Below are 12,126 nucleotides of genomic sequence, written 5' to 3' on the forward strand. Positions count from 1 at the left end.
TCTCTACCAGACAACAGTTAGTTACATTTTTTGAGGTTTCAGAGTCTAGGCCCTAATAAATAGCAATCATGCGTGAAAGTTACATCCCTTGAGAGCAGGGGTCGGCATACTTTAGAAACACCCGGGGAGCTTCTACACTCACAGCTCGAGGGGCTCACCCCTAGAGTTTCTGATCTGATAGGTCTGAGGTGGAGTCTGAGAATTTGTTGTTCTATCAAGTTCTCAAGGTCAGAGTCAGAGGAGGCCTACAAGGGCTTGTAAGGTGATGTTCTAGGAAAGTGGTTCTCAACCTTCCTAATGCTGCAATGTATTTTCATTGTGAGAACCGCTGTTCTAGGATGACTTTGAAAGAATATACAGGTACCTTTTGGCCTGTTTTCAAGTGGTAGATTAATTTTCTTTTTTTCGTTTTTGAGTTAATCTCACTATGTTGCCTGGGCTAGAGTGCCGTGGTGTCAGCCTACTTTACAGCAACCTCAGACTCTTGGGTTCAAGTGATCCTCCTGCCTCAGCCTCCTGTTGTTTTTTTTTTTTTATAAAATAAAAAAATAAAATTTATTTTATTTTTAGTGGTGATGGGGGTCTCACTTTTATTCAGGCTGGTCTCAAACTTCTGGCTCAAGTGATCCTTCCACCTCGGCTTCCTAGAATGTTGGGATTACAGGCAAGAGCCACCGTGCCCAGGGGCCATTGATGAATTTTCTTCACAAGATGGCTGTGTTCTGTCTTTCAGAGCTCACAGATCCCACAAGAGGCCTTCTCACCGGCACTTGAAGGTTTCTACCGTTTCGCTGACATCTGTGGGTAAGGGCTGGGCCAATTTGAAGGTGTGTTTGAGTATTAAGACTGAAGCTTGTCAACATGGCCGGGCTCAGCCCCCTTCTCCCACAGCTCCTGCTCTTCAAGGAGGCCTATGTATATAAGTTCAACAAGGTAGAGTAGATAGTCCCTCCATGCCTGAGTCCAGAAGAAGTATATCTAATTTTAATGTCTTTTGGGAAAAAGACAAGACAGGGCATGAAAAGGAAGATGAAGAAGCCGAAGAAAGACAGAACATCTGGGTGAGACTCCTCCAGCCCCTGCTAAAAAGGCCCCCATCTGGTAGGAGTGTGTACCTAGGTGGAAAGATGGCTGCCCTGGTCCCCCGCTCATTCCCTAGGTGGTTTCTCATGGCCTTCTTCGGGCTGTAGGAACATAGAATACAGCGTCGGTCCCTGCCTTCATTTTGCTCATAGTCTATGAGGAGACCAAAAAGTGGACAGATGTAACCAGGACACTATATTATAAGGGCCTCCACAGAAGAACTGGGGAAACCAAGGCAAGAGCCAGGGACCAAGTCTCTCTGGGGAAGGGAAGTTCCACAGGAGATGGTATTTAAGTTGTGCCCTAGAGATCTGAGCGAATAGAAAAGAGGAAGAAAAGGCACCTGGAATCCTCTGCCCTGTATTTATCCAGACCCTTCCAAAGGATAGAAACCCAACTCAAACTACTTTACACCCCAAAATAAAAATAATAAAAGCCAGAGCTTGGTATTTCAGGGAATGCCAGGTCCATGTGCTTGCATTGGGTTAGTAGATGGTGCCATTCCATCTCACAAGTCTTTCTTGTGGGTGAGCTTTCTTCTTGGGCAAGCTCTTCAGACATGGTAGCAAACGGCTACCAGCAGCTCCAGGCTTACCTCTCATCAGTGGAGAGAAACTTCCTCTTCCCCATACACCTGCCTCCCATGGCCATTCCTGAGCCCATTCCCAAGCCCATTCCCATGGCCAAGGGGAATGAACTCAGTGATTAGACCACAGCTGATACACATTTCTGCTCTTGGTGCTTGGGGTGGGTGTGGGCATGGCAAGCTCCTTCCTAACTAATATACTCGTGAAGTAGAGGAGCTGCAGTCAGAAGAAGGGGGCATGGAGGATGGGAGGGAAACAGGAGCCATTCACTGCAGAGGGGCTGGAGTGGAGGGCCCTCGGGAGGAGAATGTGGGGCTAGCAAAACTGAGCACAGTTTGGAGTTTGGACGCCACACTGAGAGGCAGGAGGAATCCATGGCCAGATGTGGCTCTCAGGAAGGTCACACCACAAGGCAAGGGAGGATGGGCTGGAAGGGCCATCCTGTGTCTGGGATAGGTCTCCCGTCATAATGGTCTCCCCTGCAAGAACAGAGATAAGGGGCAGATTCCAGAGATGACAGGTAAATGAGAGGACTTGGTCAGCTGCTTGGACATGGGGGGTGACTCCCATGCTCCTGAGTAGCTGGGTGAAAGGAGGTGTCACCCACCCCACCCAGAGGCGCTGCTGAAGAAGAAACAGTTTTAGCAAGGGATGGGAGTAAACCACAGGAGGAGAGGGTTTGTGTCTGTGACCTGTGGATTCCTCCACTTACCCACAAACCTTGAGCCCACTAGCTTGTTTTTTTTTTTTTTTTTTTTTATTGTTGGGGATTCATTCAGGGTACAATAAGCCAGATTACTCTGATTGCAATTGTTAGGTAAAGTCCCTCTTGCAATCATGTCTTGCCCCCATAAAGTGTGACACACACCAAGGCCCCACCCCCCTCCCTCCGTCCCTCTTTCTGCTTCCCCCCCCATAACCTTAATTGTCATTAATTGTCCTCATATCAAAATTGAGTACATAGGATTCATGCTTCTCCATTCTTGTGATGCTTTACTAAGAATAATGTCTTCCACTTCCATCCAGGTTAATACAAAGGATGTAAAGTCTCCATTTTTTTTAATGGCTGAATAGTATTCCATGGTATACATATACCACAGCTTGTTAATCCATTCCTGGGTTGGTGGGCATTTAGGCTGTTTCCACATTTTGGCGATTGTAAATGGAGCTGCAATAAACAGTCTAGTAAAGTGTCCTTATGATAAAAGGATTTCTTTCCTTCTGGGTAGATGCCCAGTAATGGGATTGCAGGATCAAATGGGAGGTCTAGCTTGAGCGCTTTGAGGTTTCTCCAGACTTCCTTCCAAAAAGGTTGTAATAGTTTGCAGTCCCACCAGTAATGTAAAAGTGTTCTCTTCTTTCCACATCCACGCCAGCATCTGCAGTTTTGAGATTTTGTGATGTGGGCCATTCTCACTGGGGTTAGATGATATCTCAGGGTTGTTTTGATTTGCATTTCTCTAATATATAGAGATGATGAACATTTTTTCATGTGTTTGTTAGCCATTCGTCTGTCATCTTTAGAGAAGGTTCTATTCATGTCTCTTGCCCATTGATATATGGGATTGTTGGCTTTTTTCATGTGGATTAATTTGAGTTCTCTATAGATCCTAGTTATCAAGCTTTTGTCTGATTGAAAATATGCAAATATCCTTTCCCATTGTGTAGGTTGTCTCTTTGCTTTGGTTATTGTTTCCTTAGCTGTACAGAAGCTTTTCAGTTTAATGAAGTCCCATTTGTTTATTTTTGTTGTTGTTGCAATTGCCATGGCAGTCTTCTTCATGAAGTCTTTCCCCAGGCCAATATCTTCCAGTGTTTTTCCTATGCTTTCTTGGAGGATTTTTATCGTTTCATGCCTTAAATTTAAGTCCTTTATCCATCTTGAATCAATTTTTGTGAGTGGGGAAAGGCGTGGGTCCAGTTTCAGTCTTTTACATGTAGACATCCAGTTCTCCCAACACCATTTATTGAATAGGGAGTCTTTCCCCCAAGGTATGTTCTTGTTTGGTTTATCGAAGATTAGTTGGTTGTAAGAAGTTAGTTTCATGTCTTGGTTTTCAATTCGATTCCAAGTGTCTATGTCTCTGTTTTTGTGCCAGTACATGCTGTCTTGAGCACTATGGCTTTGTAGTACAGCCTAAAATCTGGTATGCTGATGCCCCCAGCTTTATTTTTGTTACTAAGAACTGCCTTAGCTATACGGGGTTTTTTCCGGTTCCATACAAAACGCAGAATCATTTTTTCCAAATCTTGAAAGTACGATGTGGGTATTTTGATAGGAATGGCATTGAATAGGTAGATTGCTTTGGGAAGTATAGACATTTTAACAATGTTGATTCTTCCCATCCATGAGCATGGTATGTTCTTCCATTTGTTAATATCCTCTGCTATTTCCTTTCTGAGGATTTCATAATTTTCTTTATAGAGGTCCTTCACCTCCTTCGTTAGGTATATTCCTAGGTATTTCATTTTCTTTGAGACTATGGTGAAGGGAGTTGTGTCCTTAATTAGCTTCTCATCTTGACTGTTATTGGTGTATACAACGGGTACTGACTTGTGGACATTGATTTTATATTCTGAAACATTACTGTATTTTTTGATGACTTCTAGGAGTCTTGTGGTTGAGTCTTTGGGGTTCTCTAAGTATAAGATCATGTCGTCAGCAAAGAGGGAGAGTTTGACCTCCTCTGCTCCCATTTGGATTCCCTTTATTTCCTTGTCTTGCCTAATTGTATTGGCTAGAACTTCCAGCACTATGTTGAATAGTAAAGGTGACAGAGGACAATCTTGTCTGGTTCCAGTTCTAAGAGGAAAAGCTTTGAGTTTTACTCCATTCAGTAAAATATTGGCTGTGGGTTTGTCATAGATAGCTTCAATCAGTTTTAGAAATGTGCCCACCTATGCCTATACTCTTCAGTGTTCTAATTAGAAAAGGATGCTGGATTTTATCAAATGCTTTTTCTGCATCTATTGAGAGGATCATGTGATCTTTATTTTTGCCTCTGTTAATATGGTGGATAACGTTTATGGACTTGCGTATGTTAAACCAGCTTTGCATCCCTGGGATGAAGCCTACTTGATCATGATGAATGACTTTTTTGATGATAAGTTGTAATCTATTGGCTAGGATTTTGTTGAGAATTTTTGCATCTATATTCATGAGTGAGATTGGTCTGAAATTCTCCTTTTTGTTTGGGTCTTTTCCTGGTTTTGGTATCAGGGTGATGTTTGCTGCATAGAATGTGTTGGGGAAGATTCCTTCTTCCTCAATTTTTTGGAATAATTTCTACAGTACAGGAGTAAACTCTTCCTTGAAGGTTTGATAGAATTCTGGTGTTAAGCCATCTGGACCAGGGCATTTTTTGGTTGGAAGATTTTTTATTGTTTCTTTGATCTCAGTGCTTGAAATTGGTCTGTTCAGGAGCTCTATTTCTTCCTGGCTAAGTCTAGGGGGAGGGTGTGATTCCAAATATTTATCTATTTCCTTCACATTGTCAAATTTCTGGGCATAGAGTTTCTGGTAGTATTCAGAGATGATCTCTTGTAGCTTGTTAAAGAAACAGGCTGGGCCCTGGATGGCCTTGCATTCACAGCAGAGTTCAGGGAACCAAGATGGCATCAGGACCTTTATGACAGGGAACCTGTCCCAGCCACAGGCTACAGGCCAGAGGGGCCAGCCTGCTGAGGAAGCCACACTGTCCCCATCCAACCCTCTCCTTGGCCTCAGGGTGAGGTGTGGCTGGCTGGGTCAGCATCCCTGCACTGAGGTGCGGCATGGCAGGGCCTGAAGCCGAGGGTTCAGCAGCGCTCACCCTCCTTCTGTAGACCCTACGGGGCACATCATTGACCTGGTAAATGACCAGCTGCCAGACATCAGCATCTCAGAGGAGGATAAGAAGAAAAACCTGGCGCTGCTGGAGGAAGCCAGGTCAGTGAGTGAGAAATTCCTGACCCGCCGTGGAAGGAAGTCCAGGAGCAGCCCCGGAGACTCCCCATCAGGTAGGGCAGGGCCAGGATGTGCAGGTGGCTGCCCCAGGCCCCTCCCAGGCAGGGTTGGAGGGATGGGGAGGGAGGAGCAGGCACCAACTGTAGTGGGAGCCTTGCCTCTGAGGGGGGCCTCTGACTTGCCGGCCTCCAGGCCCCATGAGAACTGAGCCTGGCGGGGAAGATCCTGCAAGGGCAGGATGTATTCTCAGGTTCAGGAGTTTCAAAATGCCTACCCCACTCTAGATCAGAAAACTCTTGTACTTTTCACTTTTGACCCAGTGTATGACAGTTGTGGCTTCCTATTTTGCCAAGAAATGTCAGCCTATAAGATACCGTGAACTTAATATGACCTCTCCCCTACCCAAGGTTTCACCTCCCCTTTCCTCTCCCTGCACAAACCCCTCCTGCTTTTCCCAGGAGACCCTACTCCATTGACTGGAGCCTCTCAGAGGTCTGGAGAGGCTGTTCTGGACTCACTCTCCCTGAGTTCTAGCTGCAGGCCCCAGTAAAGATTCTAGGCCCGCTGGGGAAGAGGGAAATTTCTGGGTTAGAAGGAAGTTTTTCCTAGGCACCCAAATCGTCCTGCTGCCTCTGTGTTAGAGTCATTCTTCTGAGCATAAGTTTGAGACAGGATTTCTGGACAAGTGCAACTGTACTCAGAAGGACAAGGGGAACATTTGAAATCAGGAAGAGTAGAAAGTATAGCCTTTGGAGCTGTATCTGCCAAGCAGAGCCGGTTTTTGGAAGGTGTTTTGAGGTCAGGCCAGGTAGGCTGAGGAGTATGGCCCTATCCTTCACCCCCTGTACCCCAAATGACATGAGAGCCTCTCTGTTGGGCTGGCCACTGGGAAAGGCTGGGTTGGGATGTAGTGGGGAGCTTTGCATGGCAGCCCAGAATCAGCCCCTGACCCCAATAAGACAGACCCAGGGGACAGAAAAGGATTGTCTTTGTTAGGCGGAAGTCCTCAATTTTCATGAACACCGGCAAATTTGTGTCTGTCTCCACAGCTGTTTCCCCCAACCTCAGCCCTGGACCTTCTCCTACATCCTCTCGGAGCAACTCTCTTACTGTCCCCACCCTAGAAGGTGAGGCCCAGCCACCAGCATTTCCCACCCTGCCTCTCCCTGGGAGTGTCTGCCCAGCCGGAGCTGACTGAGCTGACTCCCATTTCTCATCCCCGGCCCCAAAGGATTGCCTCTCCCCATGGGGTGCCAGGCTAGGCCACCCAGTGGAGGCAGGTGGGGGAGGAAGAGTCTAGGAAGGCTTTTCTCTCCTGAGCCCAGGGAGAGCTCAGGTTATCACAGAGCTGATTTGGAAAGGCCTCTTTGCATTTTGATTTCTTCCCTTTCCTTAAGCTGTAGCCCAGGGCCATAACCGTTGGGTCAGCAAGGGGAGGGGCAGAGTGCCAGGGAGAGCAGCCACCCTTGTCAGTGCTTTGGGGAATGCTCAGGCCAGGGCTAAGCAGCTCAGGTTCGGATCCCAGTGCTAACATGGCCTGGCTATGTGACTTTGCTTTCCCATGCCTCAATTTCCCCATATGATTTCTGTGAGGATTCAGTGAGGGCCCACCACAGAACCTGGCATGTGGCAGGTAGTCTCACAAATGGTGCCGCTATTGGCTCCAGGCCTGAGATTGCCACAGGAGGACATTCTGGGGAGGGAGATGCAGCTAACGGCACAGCAAGGGTCTGGGGTGCTAAACATCACTTACCAGCGTCTGGACCTTTCCAGGTTTGGATGTGTGCAGTGACCCACAGTCCCCTCTGCCTGGAGCTTCACCACAGGTAACAGGGGGATCACTTCCTACACTGTTTCTGTGCCAGTAGGTTGCTCCCCTCACCCCTAACACCTGGGAGGCCCTTCATGACACTGGAGATGAGATGCTGGAGGGTGGGCGTGTTTACATCACTGCTAGGAGCCTCCCTGAGAGGTACTCTAAGAAGAAATATGGTCTGTCCCCATGGCTGACTGACTTGTGTTTACTTTCTCTGACAGAGAGGAGATGAAGCCAAAGACTCTTCACCTCACCTTGGCGAGCCAGTGAGTTTGAGCTTTGCTCAATTTGGATTATTTGGGTGTTGGAGACACAGTCTCCCAGAAGTCCAGGCTGGCTCCTAGGCAGCCATTGTGTGTCTGCATGTGCATGAATGGACGGGCAGTCTGGGCAAACCAGCAGGTTGCTGTGCCCCATTGTGACTGCAGGTCTGAGGTGGAGGGCAGGGAGGCAGGATGCAGTGAGGGTGACAGGCTCACAGCCCTGTCCCCGGTCTCTGCTGATCAGAGACAACAGACCTCCAGACCCAGCAGATCCTCCAGTGGAAACTCCAGGAAAGCGCCAGCCCTTGTCTGGGATTCTGCCTTGGGCAGCCAGGAAAACCTATCTTTGTTGATGAGCAGTAGAAGTGCCTGCCCCACACCTGCTCAGAGCCAGGTGCTCAAATGCTTGAGGTGTGTTGAGGGGTAGCATGAGAGTCCTCTGGAAGAATTTCAGGGCCCACACAAGACAGCCACACCCATTCTCAGATCCACATGCTGCTCACAGAGCAGGTTTCCCAGGGAGGATGAAAGAAGCTCACAGAGCATCAGGACATCTGGCAGTGAGATAGGACTTTGCAAGAATTGCCTTACCCAGTGATTCTTAACATCTTCTGGATCATGGAACTTTCTGAAAAATTGGATTGTATGGATTCTCTTCCATGAAAGATACCGCTTCACACAGACAGACACACATGTTTCAGATGGTTCGCAAACCTGGGTCCCTAAGAGTTAAGGGCCTTGCCAGGCAGAGCCAAGACTAGAATCTGGGGCAACGGAGTTGGGGCCAAAGCTGTCTTCTGTTCTGCTCTCCTCCTCAGCTCCTAGCCCTTGGGAAGTTCTTGGCTAAATCTCAGTCACAGGTCTCATTGTCCTCTGTTTTACAAACCTCCTGCTTGTTTGAGGGTCCCCTTTGCTGGGTCAGACCTAGCTAAGGAGCCCTCCCTTTTCATGAAGTCCATGCTTACCCCCATACACACGTATGCAAATGAGTCCCTCGCAGGGCTCTGTGGGGGCAGAGGCTCCACAGCAGAAGTGGCCTCACCTGTCTCCTCCCCAACTTGCCTCCAGGGTCCCAGCTCTACCTTGTCTTTTTCAGAATGTCCCCAAAGGGCTAGCTGACCGGAAGCAGAATGACCAGAGGAAAGTGTCTCAGGGAAGGCTGGCTCCTCGTTCTCCTACGGTTGAGAAGTCCAAAGAGATTGCAATAGAACAAAAGGAAAACTTCGATCCTCTCCAGCACTCCGAGAATACATCCAAGAGCCCAACTTCTAGTTCAAGCAGCAGTGGGAAAATGGCCCTGAATAGCCCTCAGCCTGGCCCCGTGGAGGGTGAGCCAGGGAAGCAGCTCTTGAAGACTGCCAAGGAGGGCAGCCCTCTGCCGAAAAGCCCAGCCCAGGGCTCTGGAGGGGCGGCTCCCCCAGCCCCCCAGGGGAGAGGCCCAGTTGGAGAACCAATGGGGTCCAGGGTCGGCCCTAAAGCCGAACCACAGCCACCTGTGTCCCGTCCCCCCCTACTGCGGGGGGTCTCCGGGGACAGTGGCCCTGAAGAACCCAGCTCCCGGCTACAGAAAGTATTTGCCAAGCTGCCACTGGCAGAGGAAGAGAAACGTTTTGCAGGCAAAGCCACTGGCAAGCTGGCCAAGGCACCTGGACTCAAAGACTTTCAGATCCAAGTGCAGCCTATTCGGATGCAGAAACTGACCAAGCTCCGCGAGGTGAGTTCTCTGGGGCCAACTGGGCAGGGTGTGCACTTCAGGGACCCCGGGGCTGAAGACCTCTGCGCTGAGGCTGGGCCCCAGGGCAGGGCAGCTCTGGCCCGGACTTGGACCTTGTGAGGGTAAACTCCCCCACCCTAAGAACTCAGACCCACTTGTGTGTCATCACGTTTATAAAAGTCAGTTTTAATTGCTTTTCACCCCATTTACCAGGCAGACATATATATAGATGCCACACAAAGCCCATTTCAGGGCGAGGTGGCTATGTGGAGAAACATGTGGGCCCTTCAGTCGTGGGGTGTTTTTCTCTAGCTAGAGTTGGTGGAGTGCCTGCTCCTGCCTGGGACATGCTAGACAAGGGCGAAAAAGCCCTTTCTTTTGGGATGCCCCCAGGCTTTCTCCCTGATGCCTGTTGATGAGGGATTTTAACTCCATGCATACTACCCATGAGGGCTGCTTTTCCATGGAAAATCTCTTCCAATGCCTGTGGTGTCCTCACCTTCTGTTGGCCATCAGACCAGGCACAATGGGACTCTCGCCCTAAGCAGGTTATGACTGGGGGTATCCAGAGATGTGGGAGAGAAGACAGACAAGTCCTATCTAGGTCTCTCTTCACCAGAAGGCCTACTGGGAACACAGGCTAAGGGATTCCTCAGGGTGGGGCCCAGCGCTACAGCTGGACCTGGACAAGGCTCCTCTGGGATTCTTTGCAGAGAGGCATGTAGGGCAAGGAAGAAAATGAGGTCCCCGATCGCACTCGAGCACAGGAGGAGGGGGCGTTCTGTGTTAGCAGGGACACATCTCAGCGCTGACCACTATCCATTCAGAACCTTGACAGTGCTCCATGTTGGAGGCTCAGGGAGCTGGGATCTCCTTGTGTTAACATTCTACACAGCAAATCCTACCTTGCCAGAAAGATCTAACTAGCGGATCAGCCCAGGCCCTGGAGGGCCCACCCCTGCTGGGTCACAGTCTCACATCTCTGAGGGAAGGTGGAGCCAAAGGAGCCAGACGGCCAGCCATATTTGCCTTTGTACAGGCTCCCTGACTCTATGGCCCATATAGGCAAGTTGCAGAGAACCTAGATGCTTCATCCCACTAACCACCACCCTGGCAGCTGAGCATCCTACCAGTGCTCCAATCCTGGGTGCTGAGAGCTAAGCAGACAGGTCAAGGGCCCTTGGCCATGACTTCCACTTGGATCATTAGCACCCTCTGCTGGCCTCTTCCTTTCCCTCTGTATCTGGGGCAAACCTCTCAAGTAACCTCTGCCACACTAGAAACTGAAAATCCAATGATGGCTCAAGTCACAAGGGGCCAGGAGCTCTGTCAGGTGTTTCTACTTGGGGGCCCTGGAATGGTGTAGTTGGCTTACAGCAGGTGCAAGCCTACCTGGGCTATATACCTGTGGTCAGAATCTCTTCTCGCCTGCAGCTCTGCCAGGGCAGCTATCCTCAGGCCTCATTTGTCTGGAGAGTGCAAAAACTCAAGAGGTGCATTAAAAGGCCGTCGGGGAACCAGGGGGGTGGGGAGTCACACTCATGGAAGTGGGTACTCACTGCCCAGGGCAGCAAGGTGGGAAGCTCTAGACATCTGTGAGACAAAGGCTGCTTCCAAGAGTAGCCCTATATAGACCTGGGGACCCTCTTGTCCCTAGAGCTTTCAGTTCTGCTCTTTTGACCTCCAGCCCTCCACAAACCTCAGCCATGATGTAGCTGAGCGTTCATTTACCCTGAAACCCATGGACTTATTTAAAACACAGACCATGCCAAGGGTCGTTCTTTATCTGAAGACTGTGGAGTTTCAGGGACCTGTGTGGGCTGAAGGAAGAGCTGTTTCCCTGGTGCTGCTCAGATCTCACCCTGCCATGCCTGTCCACCCACCTCTGAGGCTGCTCATTATTCCCCACTTAAGGCTGAGTGGTCACAAAACTGCCAGAAGCATCCAGTTGGTGTCATCACCTGAGATGTTGTCTTTTTCTTTTCCCACAAAGGAGCACATCCTGATGAGAAATCAGAACTTAGTGGGGCTCAAGCTGCCAGACCTTAGTGAAGCGGCTGAGCAGGAAAAAGGTAGGTGGGGTGGGGTAAGTGCTCCCTCAGGCCAGGGCTGGATTTGTCTGGCTGCATCAAGGAAAGTAGCTGTGACAACATGAGACTTCCTATCAGTGGCCTTTGTCCATCCCAGTGGTGAGTGTGGGCTGAACACAGAGTAGGCCCTCAGTAAATATTTGCATTTGTATGAATGAATCAGATTGTGTTTTCTGCCCACTCAGTGTACCTCCAGACCCCTCTCCTTCCAACTAGGCCCCAGATGGACCCTGCCAGCCTTCCCTGGGCCTTCCTGATGTCTAGAGGGTCGGAAGGGTGCCCCAGGCCTGAACTTCTGATACTTCCTTTTCGCTTTCCACTCAGAAAGCTGCCCAAATAGATCAATTCCTCTTTTTAAAGCATTAGAGCCATCTCTTGCTTTCTAAACTGCTGTCACCACAAAGTTCACACTTTAGCCCTGCCCTGCTGGGTGGCTGCAAGTCCCTTCCTCTGTGACTATAGCTCTCCACCACCCCACCCTGCCAGACTGGTCTTCAGAGCACAAGGCCTTGGTCTCCCACCCTGCCTCACCCTCCACACTCGCCCCTGCTGATGTGTTCTCTACAGTCCTCCCCCTCCTGGAGCTGGCTGACTGGTCCAGCCCTGCCCCCAGTGTCCCTAGCACCC

At 49.6% G+C, this 12,126-nt stretch overlaps 1 protein-coding gene across 2 annotated transcripts in view; it reads left to right on the forward strand.

The window, feature by feature from the left end:
• IRAG1 (inositol 1,4,5-triphosphate receptor associated 1) overlaps positions 1–12,126 on the forward strand; it is a 141,567-nt gene that overhangs the window by 75,540 nt on the left and 53,901 nt on the right. For both annotated transcript variants that reach the window (XM_053561930.1, XM_053561928.1), the window contains 7 exons: positions 734–804; positions 5,496–5,669; positions 6,666–6,743; positions 7,390–7,442; positions 7,654–7,698; positions 8,792–9,409; positions 11,403–11,481. In XM_053561930.1, the coding sequence (XP_053417905.1) occupies positions 734–804; positions 5,496–5,669; positions 6,666–6,743; positions 7,390–7,442; positions 7,654–7,698; positions 8,792–9,409; positions 11,403–11,481 (1,118 nt within the window). The remainder of the gene's footprint in view (positions 1–733; positions 805–5,495; positions 5,670–6,665; positions 6,744–7,389; positions 7,443–7,653; positions 7,699–8,791; positions 9,410–11,402; positions 11,482–12,126) is intronic.

This window comes from Nycticebus coucang, chromosome 14, assembly GCF_027406575.1.
Source record: "Nycticebus coucang isolate mNycCou1 chromosome 14, mNycCou1.pri, whole genome shotgun sequence".
Taxonomy (NCBI): Eukaryota; Metazoa; Chordata; class Mammalia; order Primates; family Lorisidae; genus Nycticebus; species Nycticebus coucang.